Source organism: Dendrobates tinctorius, unplaced genomic scaffold (assembly GCF_039654945.1).
Source record: "Dendrobates tinctorius isolate UK_male_01 unplaced genomic scaffold, ASM3965494v1 ptg000059l, whole genome shotgun sequence".
In the NCBI taxonomy this organism is placed as follows: domain Eukaryota; kingdom Metazoa; phylum Chordata; class Amphibia; order Anura; family Dendrobatidae; genus Dendrobates; species Dendrobates tinctorius.
This window is the reverse complement of record NW_027361727.1, coordinates 4,874,986-4,893,645: the sequence shown is the minus strand read 5'-3', so window position 1 is coordinate 4,893,645 and position 18,660 is coordinate 4,874,986. Positions and strand designations below refer to the sequence as shown.

Below are 18,660 nucleotides of genomic sequence, written 5' to 3'. Positions count from 1 at the left end.
TGTGTGATCGCGGTGTGCAAGGGGTAAACGTGTCGGGGGCGGTCCGTGACCGCCCCTGACACATTGTGCCGCGTGTCAGCTATGATAATTAGCTGACACTCGGCCGCGATCAGCGGCGCTCACCGCGATGACGTAATATTCCGTCCATGGTAACTAGGTCCATGGTCACATGGACGGAATATTACGTCATTTGTAGGTAAGGGGTTAAATCTGACAATTACGCCACTAATTGTCCTGTGTAATCATGTGCTGCCGAGAACAATGACAATCTCCTATGCCTATCTAACCTACCACTTAGAAAGTTATCGTCTTATGTATCCAAACTTTAGCCCCTTTACCCCCGAGGGTGGTTTGCACGTTCATGACCGGGCCAATTTTTACAATTCTGACCACTGTCCCTTTATGAGGTCATAACTCTGGAACGCTTCCATGGATCCCGGTGATTCTGACACTGTTTTCTCGTGACATATTGTACTTCATGATAGTGGTAACGCTTCTTTATGACTCGCGTTTATTTGTGGAAAGAAAGCGGAAATTTGGCGAAAACTTTAAATTTCCAACTTTAAATTTTCATGCCCTTAAATCAGATATGTCACATAAGATACTTAAATAACATTTCCCACATGTTTACTTTACAACAGCACAATTTTGGAACCAAATTTCTTTTTTTTTGTTAGGAAGTTATAAGGGTTAAAAGTTACAATGATTTCTCACTTTTACAACAGCATTTATTTTTTTTTATTTAGGGACCACATCAGTCAGTCACTTTGAGGGGTCTATATGATAGAAAATACCCAAAAGTGACACCATTCTAAAAACTACACCCCTGTAGGTGCTCAAAACCATATTCAAGAAGTTAATTAACCCTTCAGGTGCTTCACAGTAATTTTTGGAATGTTTAAAAAAAAAAAAAAAAAAATCTTTTTCTCACAAAAAATTTACTTCAGAGCCAATTTTTTTTTTTTTATCTTCCCAAGGGTAACTGGAGAAATTGGACCCCAAAAGTTGTTGTGCAATTTGTCCTGAGTACTGATTATATATATATATATATATATATATATATATATATATATATATATATATATATATATAATATACAGGTAAACCACTGTTTGGGCACATGGCAGAGCCTGTTTAACTTTTCAATGCAAAATTGTCTGGGATTGAGATCGGACGCCATGTCGCCTTTAGAAAACCCCTGATGTGCCTAAACAGTGGAAACCCCCACAAGTGACCCCCCAAGGAACTTATCTAGGTGTGTGGTGAGAACTTTAACCCCTAAGTGCTTCACAGAAGTTTATAACGTAGAGCCGTAAAAATAAAAATCTTTTTGCTCCCTTTTTTTTTTATTTTACCAAGGTTAACAGGAGAAATTGGACCCCAAGAGTTATTGTGCAATTGGTCCTAAGTATGCTGATACCCAATATGTGGGGGTAAACCACTGTTTGGGAGCATTGCAGAGCTCATAAGGGAAGGAGCGCCAGATTTTACTGTTATGGTCTGCAGCTGCCGTGACCCACTGCCAAAACAGCAGAATCCCCAATAAGTGACCCCATTTTACAAACTACACTTCAATGAATTTATCTAGGGGTGCATTGATCATATTGACGCCATGGGTGTGTCACAGAATTTTATACCATTGGGCAGTGAGGACAAAATAACTACATTTTTACTACCAAAATTTTATTTTAGCCAAAGCTTTTACATTTTCACACAATAAGTAGGTAAAAATGGCAACAAAAGTTGTCCCACAATTTTTACTGAATATGGCAATACCCCATATGTGGCTGTACAGTGCTACTTAGCCATACGGAGAGACTCGGGAGGAACGGAGTGCGATTTGCCTATTCAGGTGAATGGGTCTGTGCACATGTCTGTGTGTTTCCATGGACCATATGTCCGTGGGTAAAACACGCTGACATGTCTGTTTTTTTAATGTCGGCATGGGCCATAAAATGTCCCGCATACGTGCACACACATCGATGTCATCCATGTGACATGCATCGGCGCCGGGTAAGAAGCATTACAGTGAACGCTGTTCCCCGGCGCTAGGTGCTGAACACAGCTCTCATCATTCTCCCCTGCTCTGCCCGGCGATCAGTGACATCAAGCCCACGACTTGGTATTGAAGGTGTCTATAATACACCTATCCATTACTAATACTATATTTGTATTGTAAATAATGACACAGCCAATGACAGACTCCTTTAATAATCTTCATTAAACCATACTTACAACCTCGCCTAATTCCACCAAAGCCCTCGATCTCCTGTAATAAAATTAGAATAATAAAACCACAATATACCATACCTGTCAGATTACTGCGTGGGACAGAAACACTATGTCTGGATGGTGCCAAGATGTGTCTGACCCAGCTGAAAACCACTGGTGGATGAGGTGCTGGGAATGCAGTGTCAGTAACCGGGGGTGACGTCATAGAGGTTATCTTCGGTCACTGGGCTCCGTTCCCAGCCGGGCTGAGCTGCGGTGACTTCAGTGAGATCCCTGCTAGCACCATTAGCGCTACCGGGGTTGGCACCAGATGTCATCGCAGCTCAGTCTGGCTGGGAACGGAGCCCAGTGACCGAAGGTAACCTCAATGAAATCACCCCCGGTCGCTGCATTCCCAGCAGCTCATTCACCAGTGGTTTTCAGCCGGGACTGTCGCATTTTGGCACCGTCCAGGTTGAAAACTAACTATCCTCCAGACCTGGATTACAGCATGGGACAGAACGACGGACTGGTATGGTATAGTATATTGTTTTATTATTTTACTTTTATTGCAGGAGATCGGGAGCTTCAGTGGAATTAGGCAAGGTTGTAAGTATGGTTTAATTAAGATTATTAAAGGAGTCTGCCATTTTTTTTTTTTTTCAAAGAAAGGATTTACTCTGGCTTTGTCTTTATTTACAATTAAACTACAGGATTAGTAATGGATGGGTGTCTTATAGACGCCTCTCCACTACCAAGCTGTGGGCTTGATGTCACTGGACAATACAAAGGTGACATCAACCCCACAAATATTACCCCACTTGCCACCGTTACAGGGCAAGTGAGAAGAGCCGGACCAAGCGCCATAACTGGCTCATCTAATAGCTGTGCCTTTTCTGGGCAGCTGTGGGCTGCTATTTTTAGGCTGGGGGGGGGGTCAGTACCCATGGCCCCTTACCAGCTTGAGAATACCAGCCCTCAGCTGTGAGCTTTAGCAAGGCTGGTTGTCAAAAATGGGGGGGGGGGGGGGGCAAACCACCACACCGTTTTTTAAATTTATTTAATTAAAACCGGGTGGGGACCCCTCTATTCTTGATAACCAGCCTTGCTGAAGCTGACGGTTGCAACCCCCAGCTGTGAGGTTTTTTTTGGATGGTTATCAAAAATAGGGGGGAACCCACGCATTCTTTTACTTACTTTATTTACAGCGCAGGAGCGGTAGATGAAGACTCCCATCTGCCGCTCCTGCTGTTATTAGCAGCAGCAGGGGTAGGTTGATGGGAGTAAGGGCCCCATCACACATAGCGACTCACCAGCGATCCCGACAACGATATGAACTTGTCAGGATCGCTGGTGAGCTGCCAAACAGGCAGCTTCACCAGCGATCAGCACCGACGACGAGCGCCCGCGTCGCTGTGTACCATAGATACCAGCGCGCTGGTATAGGGAGCTGGTAACCAAGATAAACAGTGGGTTTCTAAGTGCCGCGCGGCGCTTAGAAACCCGCTGTTTATCTTGATTACCAGCTCCAGCGAGCTGATCGCTGGTCTCCCGCCTGCCACATGCAGCGATGCGTGCTAGCCAGCGGGAGACCAACGATCAAAAAAATGTCCAGGGCTTTCCACAACTATCAGCGATACCCGGCAGGGGGGCCGGTCGCTGATAGGTGTCACACACAGCGATCTCGCTGGTGAGATCGCTGTTGCGTCACAAAACGTGTGACCCAGCAGTGATCTCGCTAGTGAGATCGCTGTGTGACGGGGTCTTAATAGTCCCATCAGCCACCGCCTGCTATTTCATTACTTAAATGTACAGTTGTGGCCAAAAGTATTGACACCCCTGCAATTCTGTCAGATAATACTCAGTTTCTTCCTGAAAATGATTGCAAACGCAAATTCTTTGGTATTATCTTCATTTAATTTGTCTTAAATGAAAAAAACACAAAGAATTGTCCTAAAGCCAAATTGGATATAATTCCACACCAAACATAAAGAGGGTGGATAAAAGTATTGGCACTGTTCGAAAAATCATGTGATGCTTCTCTAATTTGTGTAATTAACAGCGCCTGTAACTTACCTGTGGCACCTAACAGGTGTTGGCAATAACTAAATCACACTTGCAGCCAGTTAACATGGATTAAAGTTGACTCAACCTCTGTCCTGTGTCCTTGTGTGTACCACATTGAGCATGGAGAAAAGAAAGAAGACCAAAGAACTGTCTGAGGACTTGAGATACCAAATTGTGAGGAAGCATGAGCAATCTCAAGGCTACAAGCCCATCTCCAAAGAGCAGAATGTTCCTGTGTCTACCGTGCGCAGTGTCATCAAGAAGTTTAAAGCCCATGGCACTGTGGCTAACCTCTCTAGATGTGGACGGAAAAGAAAAATTGACAAGAGATTTCAACGCAAGATTGTGCGGATGTTGGATAAAGAACCTCGACTAACATCCATACAAGTTCAAGCTGCCCTGCAGTCCGAGGGTACAACAGTGTCAACCCATACTATCTGTTGGCATCTGAATGAAAAGGGACTGTATGGTAAGAGACCTAGGAAGACCCCACTTCTTACCCCGAGACTTAAAAAAGACAGGCTGGAGTTTGCCAAAACTTACCTGAAAAAGCCTAAAACGTTTTGGAAGAATGTTCTCTGGTCAGATGAGACAAAAGTAGAGCTTTTTGGGAAAAGGCATCAACCTAGAGTTTACAGGAGAGAAAAAACATGGTGGAGGTTCCCTGATGTTTTGGGGTTGCTTTGCTGCCTCTGGCACTGGACTGCTTGACCGTGTGCATGGCATTAATGAAGTCTGAGGACTACCAACAAATTTTTGCAGCATAATGTAGGGCCCAGTGTGAGAAAGCTGGGTCTCCCTCAGAGGTCATGGGTCTTCCAGCAGGACCATGACCCAAAACACACTTCAAAAAGCACTAGAAAATGGTTTGAGAGAAAGTACTGGAGACTTCTAAGGTGGCCAGCAATGAGTCCAGACCTGAATCCCATAGGACACCTGTGGAGAGATCTAAAAATGGCAGTTTGGAGAAGGCACCCTTCAAATATCAGGGACCTGGAGTAGTTTGCCAAAGAAGAATGGTCTAAAATTCCAGCAGAGCATTGTAAGAAACTGATTGATGGTTACCGGAAGCGGTTGGTCACAGTTATTTTGGCTAAAGGTTGTGCAACCAAGTATTAGGCTGAGGGTGACAATACTTTTTTCTGATCATTTCACACAAAACTCCAAAAATGGGCCAATATTTTGCTTTTTGCTTCATTCTCTTTTGTGTTTTTTCATTAAGACAAGTTAAATGAGGATAATACCAAATAATGTGTTTGCAATCATTTTCAGGAAGAAACTGAGTATTATCTGACAATTGCAGGGGGTGTCAATACTTTTGGCCACAACTGTAACTAATCTTTCTCCCCTGCTCACCCAGATTGCTGGCAAGGCAGGGGAGAATGATGAGAGCCATGTTCAGAACCCGGTGCCGGGGAACAGTGCTTACTGTAATGCTTCTTCCCTGGCGCCTGTCTGTGTGGTACTGATGATAATTACACACACTGACCTCTCCGGTACTGGAAATATCAGGATGTGTGAAAGAGGCCTTATAGTGGGTTTTCATGTTTGGCAGCTGTCACACTAAAAGACGCTTTTTATTGCAAAAAAGGAGATTTTTGTGTACTCACCGTAAAATCTCTTTCTCTTAGCCTTTAATTGGGGGACACAGAACCTTGGGTGTTATGCTGCTGTCCACTAGAAGGCGACACTATGCATAATCTGAAAAAGATTAACTTTGGCTCCTCCTCTGCAGTATACACCCCTGGACGGCGTCAGCCTTCTCCAGTTTTGTGTCAAAGCATAAGGAGGAACGTAACCAAATAACATAACCATGCCTGTAAGAAGGCTACTATGTACGAGCTCAAGAACAATATGAGAACTCAACAGGAAACAATGGCCCGTAAGGGCAACAGGGTGGGAGCTGTGTCCCCCAATTAAAGGCTAAGAGAAAGAGATTTTACGGTGAGTACACAAAAATCTCCTTTACTCTGTCGCCTAATTGGGGGACACAACCTTGGGACGTCCCAAAGCAGTCCCTGGGTGGGAAGCAGTGGACGAATATTGTGCTGACAGTCCCCTAGACTTGGGATACTGCCGCCTGCAGAACCAGTCTACCCAGGCTCGCATCCGCTGAGGACTGGGTATGAACACTGTAGTGTTTCGTAAACGTGTGTAGGCTAGTCCAAGTGGCCGCCTTGCACACTTGTTGTGCTGATGCCGAATGGCCCAGGAGGCCCCTACTACCCGTGTAGAGTGTGCCGTGATACCGGCCGGAAGAGGGGAACTGTTAAGTCGGTAGGCCTCATGTATGGTGGACTTGATCCACCTGGCAAGGGTAGCCTTGGAAGCCGGCAACCCCTTGCGACTACCTTCCGGAAGAATGAAGAGGGAAGCGGATTTCCGGAAAGGTGCAGTCCTGGACACGTAAATCCGCAATGCCCTGACTAGGTCAAGCGTATGCGGAGCCTTCTCCACTCTATGGACCGGAACCGGGCAAAGGGAAGGCAGTGAAATCTCTTCGTTAAGGTGAAAGTTGGACACAACCTTCGGAAGGAAGGATGGTACCGTGCGGAGAACCACCTTGTCCTGGTGAAAGGCTAGGAAAGGTCGTCTGCAGGAAAGTGCTGACAATTCCGACACTCTGCGTAACTAGGTGATAGCCACTAGAAAAACCACTTTCTGAGACAGAATGGAGAGTGGAACTCCTCTAAGAGGTTCGAAGGGTGGAGCTTGCAATGCTGTCAGGACCAGATTGAGGTCCCACGTATCCATCGGACGTTTGTAGGGAGGAACCAATCGGGAAACTCCCTGGATGAAAGTCCTTACTTGCGGTTTAATAGCAATGCGCTTTTGAAAAAGGACTGAAAGCGCCGACACCTGACTCTTAAGCGAACTTAAGGATAGCTTGGCATCTAGGCCCGATTGAAGAAAACCTAGTACCTTCGGGAGGGAATAAGGGAGTGGGACTTGTCCATGAGATTCGCACCAAGAAAAGAAGGCTCTCCAGGTACGATAATAGAGCTTGGTGGAGGCAGGCTTCCTTGCCCTGATCATAGTTGCAATGACTGCCGGTGAAAAACCTGCCTGGGTTAGAATCCAGGTTTCAAGGGCCATGCCGTCAAATTGAGGGCCCCTGAATTCTGGTGGAAGAACGGACCTTGAGACAGAAGGTCGAGGCGGTCGGGTAGACGCCAGGGGGCGTCTGCCGTAAGTTGGACGATGTCGGCGTACCAAGTACGTCTGGGCCAGTCTGGCGCGATGAGGATGGTCGGAACTCCCTCTTGCTTGACCTTCCTCACGACCCTGGCGATTAGGGGGAGGGGTGGAAAAATGTACAGGAGTCGGAACTGGGACCAGTCCTGGATCAGGGCATCCGCTCCGAGCGACCGCGGGTCGTGTGTCCTGGCCATGAAATTGGGAACCTTGGTATTGAGATGGGATGCCATTAGGTCCACATCAGGGGTTCCCCATCATTGACAGATCTGGTAAAAAATCTCGGGATGGAGAGACCACTCCCCCGAGTCCATTCCTTGCCTGCTGAGGAAGTCGGCTTCCCAGTTTTCTACACCCGGAATGTGTACCGCAGAAAGTACCGACCTTGTGTCTTCCGCCCAGCGGAGGATATGAGCCACTTCTCTCATCGCCTGGGCGCTGCGGGTCCCGCCTTGGTGATTCACGTATGCCACAGCCGTGGTATTGTCCGACTGTATCCGTATGTGCGAGGCTGCAAGCAAGTGATGAAAGGCTCTCAGTGCCAAGAGAATGGCCCTGATTTCTAGAACATTGATGGGCAATGTCACTTCCCTCGGTGACCACTTGCCCTGTGATGTAGGTGCACCGCCCCCCAGCCTGTCAGGCTTGCATCGGTAGTCAGGATCTTCCATTGTCCTGAGAGGAATGGCTTCCCTCGTGTAAGCGAGGTTGGTTTGAGCCACCAATGCAGGGACCTCCTGGTTGATGACGTCAACCTGAACTCCCTGTCGAGGGAGAAGGGGTTCCTGTCCCAAGATCTGAGTATGGCTAGTTGAAGGACCCTGAGGTGAAACTGGGCAAATGGCACTGCCTCTATTGCTGCTGCCATCCTGCCGAGGATTCTCATGGCAAACCGGAGAGATCGAGGAGGACTGCGAAGGAGTGTGCGAACTCCCAGACGGATGGCCAGTGTCTTGTCCTTGGGAAGGAGCACCAGGCCCCTGGTGGTGTCGAATACCATTCCCAGGAATGTTAGAGTCCGAGTTGGGATGGTCGACGATTTCTGTAGGTTGACTAGCCATCCCAGGCGACTCAGAGTGTCTAGAGTGATTGAGACACTGACCTCGCCGTCTTTGAAAGTGGGAGACTTGACGAGGTCGTCCAGGTACGGGACGACTAGAATGCCTCGAGTGCAGGACGTCCATGGTGGCCGCCATGACTTTGGTGAACGTTCTTGGAGCCGTGGCGAGTCCGAACGGAAGGGCGACAAACTGGTAGTGGTTTTGGTTGACCGCGAACCTGAGAAACCTTTGGTGGGCGGGAGCAATTGGTATGTGGAGATACGCATCCTGTATGTCTATGGAGGCGAGGAATTCTCCCTGCTCCATGGATGCAATGATGGACCGGAGGGACTCCATGCGGAAATGACGGACCCGTACGTAATTGTTGAGCTGTTTTAGGTCCAGTATGGGTCGGACGCCGCCTCCTTTCTTGTGGACTACGAACAAATTTGAGTAGAATCCTCGGAATCTCTCGTTCGCGGGAACCGGCACCACAACTCCTGATTGAAGGAGAAAGGAAACCGCTTGGTGGAAGACACGAGCCTTTTCTGGTGGTGTTGGAGGAACAGAAAGGAAGAACCGGTTCGGTGGAACGGAAGTGAACTCTATCTTGTATCCGGAAGACACTATTTCCCTGACCCACCTGTCTTCTGTAATAGGCAGCCAGACTTGCTGAAAGAGTAAAAGTCGGCCGCCTACTGGTGGGGTGTCTTCCGGAGGTCTCGAGTCATGATGAAGTGAAGTTCTGAGGTTTTCCTCCCTTGGGTTTCGCTTGGCCTGCTTTCGACTGCCAAGCCCTGTCCGGTCGCTGCTGCGTCCGTGGGTTGTCTCTGCGTGGAGAACGGTTGCGGTTTTGCACTGGTCGCAAAACGGACCAGACCGAGGAATTCCGAAAGGATCGGAATCGCGTCTGGTTTCTTCGTTTAAACGTGCGTTTCGGTTTTAGTTGAGGGAGAGAGGTACTCTTACCCCCGGTGGCAATGGCTATCATGGTGTCCAACTTTTCGCCGAAAAGTCTACCAGTAGAATACGGAAGTCGCGTGAGGGACTTCTTTGAGGCCGCATCCGCTTTCCATTCTCGCAGCCAGAGGATGCGTCGGATCGTGATGGCGTTTGATGCTATTCCCGCTACACCTCTGGCGGAATCCAGGGCTGCATGAATCATGTAGTCTGCTACCACTGCCATCTGGACTGCTTGGTCTGAGAGTTCAGGATTTGAAGCCTGAAGACCCTCCTGTAGTCTTTTGGCCCAAGCTAGGATGGCCTTGGCTGCCCAAACTGAAGCAAACGCAGGGCCCAGAGAGGCGCCTGCCGCTTTGAAAATAGAACGAGCCATGCGTTCTACTTGCCGGTCTGCTGCGTCCCTGAGGGTTGAGCTATCCGGCAGAGAGAGTAAAGTCTGCGCTGCTAGCCTAGAAACCGGAGGGTCCACTTCAGGTGGATCTGCCCATTGTTTGGTGTCTTCCTGTGGGAAGGGGTACTTTGCTTCCAGATATTTGCGATTAGCGAATTTTTTTGTCAGGCTGCGCAAACTGTTTGGTAAGTATTTTCTCAAACTCATCGTGATTAGGGAAGACCTTAGGTGGTTTTTGAACACTTTCGAAGCAAATCCTATGTTTTGGGACTTCCGGGGGCGACTCTGGAATTTTTAGCACCCGATGAATAGAAGAAATTATGTCAACTAGCGCTGTATTGCTAGGGGGAGAAGGTACCACGGACCTGACCGTTTCATTATCTGAGTCGGAGTCACAGATGCCCTCCGAATCCTGTGCCTCACTAAGGTGATCCCTGGAGGGCGACCTGGGGCGGGGGTCTTCTGTGGTGGGGGATCCCTGTGGTAAATTGCACTGTCTGTGGGAGGGGACTGCCCAGGAGACCTGGAATGACGCTGTCTCTCCCTAGAGGGGGACGACCTTGTGCTATAGTGCGACTCAGGTGATCGAGACCTGTGAGTCCGCTTACGTCTGTGAGAGTCGGAAGCAGCATGTTCCTGAGACAAGCTGTCCGTTTGCTGTGTACCGTCCATAGCCGGGGCCCGACTCTGCAGAGCTTGCAGCAATGTAGCAGTTAGGTTGTCTATGGACTGTGACATAGACTGAGACATCTGAGTTGCCCATTCCGGCGTGGCCTGTGACACTGAAGCGTCAGTAGGGACTCCCTGGGGTTCTGACCCAGAGTTCTGGATGCAGTCCCGGCAGTGCGGATACGTGCTGCCACTAGGGAGCGTGGCTTTGCAGGCTGTGCAGAATGCATAGAAACATTCCTGCCTGGTTCTCTTCCTTGAGCCCGGCATAGTGCACAGAGGCTGGCTATAAGGGATCGTACAGGGGTGGCTACGCAGAGGGAACCCACAGAAAAGCCTTATAGGAAGTATAGATTCACAGCTGAGTAATGAGAACCCAGCTGTGAGCTTACCCCACCGGTGTGCCCCTAGGTCCAGCGCCGACAGATCCAAGTTCTGTGCCCCCCGGAGACCGCTGTGATGCTTCTCTCCTGGATCTCATCCAGAAAAAATGGCCACCGGGGCTCTGAGGAGAGGGAGGAGGGGGCGGAGAGCTGAAAAGGGCGCGCTGGGCTGTGTAAAAACGCCCCCTTTCTGCCTCAATCCGCCCCTTCTATGACACTCCAGTGTGTCATTTTGGTCATCCGGGGGGCGGGGAAAAGGCGGCGGCTTCAGCTAGGCCGAAGCCGCGGTCTAAATTTGAAGCCTGATGCCCAGGAGGGCTCCAGAGCGGCGCGGTAGTCCGGGGGGGGGGCGGATTTGTACCAGACCCCCCCAGAACGGTCGACTGGATAGCGGTGGGGGTAGCGGTTTTTGTATGGGGGGCCCCTGAAGGGCTATGGAGCCGCTGCTGCTGCAGAGACAGGGACGCAGCAAAAGACCTGTTTCTGCTGTGCCATCCAGTCCGCACCCTCCCCCGGCCCCCACAGGATCCCTCAGCCGGCCTGGGGTCCCTGGAAGCTGCGGAATGCTGCCTGATCTCCGACCCTACCTGAGGCGTCTCAACCTAATACCCCCTGCGGGGGATTAGGGAGGGTGCGTCTGTCACCGTCAGGGGGTCTTCATCCTCGCCTCAACCCAGACCCCTTAAAGGGGTTGGGGAAGGAGGGGGGTCTCGACCTCGAACCAGGACCCGAGGGACTGGGGAGGGAGCGACATGGGGAAAAAAACCACCTCGACCTCAACCGGGTACCCCTAATAGGGGACCGAGGAGGGAGCCATGCCGGGAGTCTCGCTGGAGACCCACTTTTCTTCATCTGTATTTCCGTGAAAAAAACTGAAGAAAAAAGGTGTGCCTCCTTGCGACACTAAGCAAAAACTGGAGAAGGCTGACGCAGTCCAGGGGTGTATACTGCAGAGGAGGAGCCAAAGTTAATCTTTTTCAGATTATGCATAGTGTCGCCTCCTAGTGGACAGCAGCATAACACCCAAGGTTCTGTGTCCCCCAATTAGGCGACAGAGTAAATAGTTTTTGCATCACCACATTTTGAGAGCTATAATTTTTCCATATTTTGGCCCACAGTCATGTGAGGTCTTGTTTTTTGCAGGACGAGTTAACATAATTATTGGTACCATTTTCAGGCACATGACATTTTTTGATCACTTTCTATTCAGATTTTTTGGAGGCAGAATGAATAACCAGCAATTCATGAATTTCTTTTTTGTGAGGGAGGGGGGCATTTATACCGTTTCGCATGTGGTAAAATTGATAAGGCAGTTTTATTCTTCGGGTCAGTACGATTTACAGCGATACCTCTTTTAGATCTATGTTTTAGCGCTTTTATACAAAAAAATTACATAAAATTATTTCATCGCTTTATTCTGAGAGCTGTAACTTTATTTTTCTGGTAATGGAGCTATATGGCGGCTTGTTTTTTGCTGGACAAGATGACGTTTTCAGCAGCACCATGTTTATATCCATCTTTTTGATCACGTGTTACTCTACTTTTTGTTCGGCGGTATGATAAAGCATTGTTTTTGGTTTTTTTTTGCCTTTTTTATAGTGTTCACTAAAGGGGTTAACTAGTGGGACAGTTTTAATAGGTCGGGTTGTTGCGGAGGCAGGGATACCAAATGTGTACTTTTTATTTAGATATTTTTTCATTCAAATATTTATTCAGTGATAAAAATTTAGATTTTTTTTGAATTGTTTACGATTAACTTATTTTTCTAACTTTTTTTTTTTTAACTTTTGTCCCATGATGATATAATCATTTTTTGCATGCTGATCGCTGCTATAGCAGGCAGCTGAAGCACCATCTGCATGCCATAGAAGCTGTCAGTGCTGCACTGACAGGGAGACTTGCTGATCATGCACTGCGCATGATCAACAAGTTTCTGGTGACCCAGATGTCGTCATGATGACGGGTCACCATGGCAATGATTGGGACACGCCACAGGGTCTCAGATGCAAAGGCAGAGGGGCTGTCAGCCCTGCTCCGGAATCTTGTTCGATCGTAGTATTTCGGGAGTTTAAGTACTGGGAGCGCTCCTGGCACCTAGTGCTGGATGTCAGAGAATCAGCTGACACCTGGCGGTGGTCGCTCCACGCGCACCCCCCCCCCCCCAATCGCGGGAGATCGCCATGACGTAATGATCTGTCCATAGTCAAACAGGCCCAGGTCACATGGGCGGATCATTAACCCCTTTCTAACATCTAACGTAAAGGGTGTATTTGCACAAACTTACTGTTCAAACCAAGAACTTGTCCACCTTCTCTTCCTTGATTGACAACTCTAGCTGCATCGGCACCAGAGAAGGGCAGAGACACACATGCATCTCACAAAACTAGAATATCTTCAAAAAGTTAATTTATTTCAGTTCTTCAATGCAAAAAGTGAGACTCGTATATTATATAGTCATTACAGAGTGATCTATATCACGTGTTTATTTCTGTTAATGATCTGGGTTTTCATTGGCTGTATGCCACAAAGTCATTATCTCAGTAAATTAGAATACTTCATAATACCAGCTTGAAAAATGATTTTAAAATCCGAAATGTTGGCCTACTGAAATGTAGGCTGATCGCCGCCATGCCATATTGATGCAGTAATTGATGCCAAAGGAGCCCCAACCAAGTACTGAGTGCAGTTACTGAACATACATTTCAGTAGGCCAACACTTCAGATTTTAAAATCATTTTTAAAGCTGATGTAAATTAGAATACTTTGAGATGACTTTTGGGTTTTCATTGGCTGTAAGCCACAATCAACATTAACAGAAATAAACACTTGGAACAGATCGCTCTGTTTGTAATGACTGAGTTTAAGTTTTTGTATTTAAGAACTGAAATTAATAGGCCCTGGGGGGGGGGGGGGTGTGACAGGTTCCCTTTAAAGGAAATCTATCACCTCAATTTTTCGGGCTATTTAAATGCCTTGTGTCCGGTCCGATGGACGGTCTTTCGTCTCCTTTCCTCCACCCCATCCTTGTCCGCATTATTTTTGGGAATTTGAGTAGTTGTTCTCAATAGTCAGCGCATGCGCAATGCAATCTTGCCTCGCGCACGCACAGTATGCTTTGCCCAACTGCGGGCAAAGCCAAAAAGCATTACTGCTCATGCGCCGTGAACTATGTCCCGGAACACAGCAAAATACTTCCGGGACATAGTTCACCGGTGCAGGGATCTGGGGCCTCCGCTACAAGCAGGCGCGATATCCTTAAATTACCTGATGTAAGTTCCCAGGCAGCGCGCAGGCGCCGGTCACGTAACGAGGAACAGAGGAGGCGGCGCATGGAGGCAAGAGGGGATGATGGACGGCTGCGAGGCGGTTGAGACAGGGGGAGAAAACATACCTCCATGACACGATAGAGGTATGGTGGACAATTTATAAAAGTCTTTATTTCAGCATCCCTAGGGATAATAAATAGAAGAGCCACCTTCACAGATGCAGCCTTGGTGGCGCTTTACTTTAATAGGCCCTGGGGGGGGGGGTTATGATGGGTTCCCTTTAACGTTTTGAGGATATTGTAATTTTGTGTGATGCACCTGTAAAGAAGTAGATGTGAACTGAACTGTTTGTTCAAACCAAGCACAGGCCCTTGGCGTGACCCAGTCATCTTGTGCTGACATTCTCCCTTTCACGGCAAAAATTATGTAGTGTAAATGCAACCTTGTGTACATACTCTTGTGGCTCGCCTGATGGACAGGGCTGGTCTTAGGCCCCTCCATGAGCAGCCGTTTTAACAATCGTCTCAAGTAAGGCTGCACTAACAAGAACAGAACCTGAAATATGTATACATTAGTGCCACTCCTGACACATTAAAACAGACAACCTCTTAAAACAGAGTAAATGTTAAGCCATGTGCACATAGATGTTTAGAAGGCAGCAATGAATTAATGTTTCTATACAGTGAGCCAGTGTACAATTCACACGTTGAGCCATGTTCACATAACAGTGTCCATTTAATATACTAGACTACAGTATTCAGTAAAAAAAAAAAAATTCAACTAGTTTTTAAAGAGGTTCTCCAGCACTGTTCACTTTTGCATCTAAGGCTGAGTGCAGACGGACTTTAGCCCTGTGGATTTTTCCGCGCAAAATGGAAGAAATCCGCAGGTCAAATGACCTGCATTTTTCCTGCGGATTTGGTGACAGGGGAGATTGAAAACCCCACAAAAGTAGTAACATGCTGCAGATTTTGTACCGCAGGAAAAAATCCGCAGTGGGTTTTTTTTTCATTGATTTTAAGGCTACTATACATCACAATGCGGATATGCAACGTTTTTGCACAGTAAAATCCGCTGAAAATCTGCATCGTGTGCACACAGCCTGAAGGTGATGGGTGCTGATGAGATTAGTGGCCATATTCCTGATTCCAGTGATATGTCACAAGTAGCCTAGTATGTGACATATCATTTTTCTCTGCAGTAGATGTAGCTGAACACTGAGCTGTATAAGTCCGCTCCCACCTCTGATAGCTACCTATCCGTGGTGGGAGTGGAGTTGGACTACGTGGCATCATGTTTACGCAGTCCTTTACCAATAAGTGATTATCAAAACAAAAAGAAGCAGCCATTTAAACGACACATTGCTGTAATCAGGGTCTATCACTACAAAAGTATGCTGCTTCCAGATTAGGTGGCAAACCTCCGATAGTGATTGATTGCCCTGCAAGAATGTTTTAACACTTGACTCTAAAGTCTAATTTGTAAGAAAGTTTTCTTTACCTCTTTCAACTCTCTGCAGGTGAAAACTCCCAAATGGCGATCGATATGATAGAAACGGACCATGGATCGAGCAGTCCCTCCAATGACGAAGCGGCCATGGCGGTCATCATGAGTCTCCTGGAGGCAGATGCAGGACTCGGGGGTCCGGTAGACTTCAGTGACTTACCATGGCCATTATGAGAGTAGGACTAGATGCCCCTGCCTCTCACTGCATCAAAGTGCATTTATGGGGGCTTCAACTACTGCAGCCCGTGACTTGCAGTAAGAGGTAAACCGGACCCCAAGATCACTTGTATGTCATCAAGCCATATCAGCTCACTGTCCACTGTGTTAGATCCCGCTCCAGTGATCCAGCTCGTGCTGTATAAGCTTCACATCAATTGTATATTTTGAAAATTGTTTTTCTTTGAAAATTGTTGTCAGCAAATCACATCATTTCAGATGTATGATGTACACACTGCAGAGCTCCCCTCTATGGATATTTCTTATATTTACTTGTATAAAAGATGTTTTATTGTAAATCCTTTGCTATACATGGTACAGTGTAATAGTTAAATATTTTTTAAATAAATTGTTTAATTGTTCTATAACATGTCTAAACTTTTGTTTAAACACAGAGTATTTAAAGAGAGGTTCTAACTGATTGCAGGACATTCTGGAATGTGCTTCACAACAGCGCCATCCATAGTTCTGGCTGTGCCTAGTACTACAGTTCATGGACTAATTGGAGCAGCAGTACCACAACTGTGTGTGATACTCATGACTAGAGATGATCAAGTTTGTTCGGATTCGGTTCCGAATATGATCAAACGTCATTCAATGGGAGTAAAAATTGCCGAACATGTTCGGAACCAATCAATCATACGTTCGGCATGAATGTCAAAATCAGATTCGGGGACAAATAACGAACAAACTGACTATTTATGGCATTTTTGCAGTGTGCATGCTCATTTTTAGGAATAACACAAATCCCTGGAAAGTTATGCATGCAGTGCCACCTCTTCACCTTCAGGCATTCACTATGGAGACAACCTTCTACCATGATACACTTGTAGGCATGCCATAAATATCGAAGATAAGCCCTCCTCACCTTTAATAGTTTTCTGGGAATTAAAGGGGCGATGAATGTTATCACTCAGATTTAATCAGCCATCAAGCGCCTCTCACAGCTGCAGGTCTTAAGGCCCTTTTACATTTAGCGATGCACCAGCGATCCGACCAGCGATCCCACCCGGTCAGGATCGCTGGTGCATCGCTAAATGATCGCTAGTGAGCTTTCATACAGAAAGACCTCACAGCGATTCAGCAGCGACGCAGCGCACGATACTTACCATTCACACACAGCGATCCTGGCGTCCTCCCGCCCGCCTCCAGCGTCGCTCGTCGTCACAGCAGGAAGTCTCAGCAGGAAGCGCCCGACGAGAAATGGAGCCGGACATTCTCGCGCGATCAGCGATGGACAGCGGGGGAGCCGGTCGGAGGTAAGTATCACACATAGCGATATCGCTAGCAATATCGCTATAACGTCACAAAACCAGTGACGTTTTAGCGATATTGCTAGCGATATCGCTTAGTGTAAAACCCCCTTAAGGCTAGTTTCACATTTGCGAAGAGGAGCTGCGGAGGGCTGCAGACTTAGGCTACTTACACACTAGCGTTGTGCGACAGCCGTCGCCCTGCGTCAGGGCGATGTACCGTCGAACGTTGTGAAAGTTGTGCACAACGGGGGCAGCGGATGCAGTTTTTCAACACATCCGCTGCCCCATTGTAAGGTCCGGTGCGGAGTTTCGGCCGCGCATGCACGGTCGAAAATGGCGGAGACGACGCCCAAAAAACATTACATGTAACGTTGGTGTGCGTCACGGCCGCCAAAACACGACACATCTGTCACACGTCGGATGCGACGTGTGCCCATATGTCGCAATGCGTCGCTAATGTAAGTCTGGAGAAAAAACGCATCCTGCGGGCAACTTTGCAGGATGCGTTTTATCTCCAAAACGACGCATTGTCGGCCGCTAGTGTGAAAGTAGCCTTACTCTGTGAAGCTCCGTTCACTGCCACATACTTCTGCATGCAGCCTGCGTACCCTATCTTTAACATGGGGTACGCAGGTCGTGCGGAAGTATGCGGAAGCCTCCGCATGTGTCGTTTTGACGGTGTGGCGACCTGCACCGAACGCATAATGTTGGAATTTGTTTGGTGCATCGTCAAAACGCATCCGCATTCTTCCGCACGACCTGCGTACCCAATGTTAAAGATACTTCTGCATGCAGCCTGCGTACCCCATGTGGCCGTAGGCGGAGCCCACTGGAGGAGGTATGGCAGTGGGCGGAGCTTTAGAGGAAGTCTGCAGCCCTCCGCAGCTCCTCCGTCCGAAAATGTGAAACTAGCCTTAACCAGTTAAATGCCGCTGTCAATCACTGACCACAGCATTTAACACAGACAGAGGAAGCATGTCATTGATCCCTTCAATTGGCACCCGTCACTTGGTGGCAGGTGCCGATGGGCTGTCATGACAGTGGAAGTCTGCTGAAAACCCCCATGCCTGTCATAATTATGTGAACGCCGGCTCGTGACCAGTGTTCTTACATCTTGATATTTGCTATACATACCAGTGGTGAGACACTATACATAGGTGACTTGAAGCTGCAGTTGTCCGAGCTAAGGGGACTAATTTTAATACAGTAAAGTGAAGGATAAAAGAGTTAAAATCAGCCCCTTTTCTCATTAAAATCGCTCGTTATCTCTGCGTTCAGAAATGTCTGATCAAAATGTAGTAAACTAATAAAAAGCAAGAATTAAAGTTGCCGCAACAAAAGGCAATCAAAACATTATTTTGGGGTAGATATAATCAGTTCAGGGTGCAAAAAGAGCGCTCACATAGCGCCATATCCCAAGAAATGTAAACGTTACTGGTCTTGGAAAATGGCAACACTTCATACAAGTTTCAGAAATGTTACCACTTGAAAATTTTG

At 47.5% G+C, this 18,660-nt stretch overlaps 1 protein-coding gene across 4 annotated transcripts in view; it reads left to right on the top strand.

Moving 5' to 3' along the window:
• The window catches only part of BMAL1 (basic helix-loop-helix ARNT like 1), a 75,942-nt gene extending 59,667 nt beyond the window's left edge, over positions 1-16,275 (top strand). For all 4 annotated transcript variants that reach the window (XM_073578346.1, XM_073578345.1, XM_073578348.1 and 1 more), the window contains one exon: positions 15,705-16,275. In XM_073578346.1, coding sequence (XP_073434447.1) covers positions 15,705-15,865 — 161 coding nt within the window. In that variant the 3' untranslated portion in view covers positions 15,866-16,275. The remainder of the gene's footprint in view (positions 1-15,704) is intronic.
• The last annotated feature ends 2,385 nt before the right edge of the window (positions 16,276-18,660 follow it).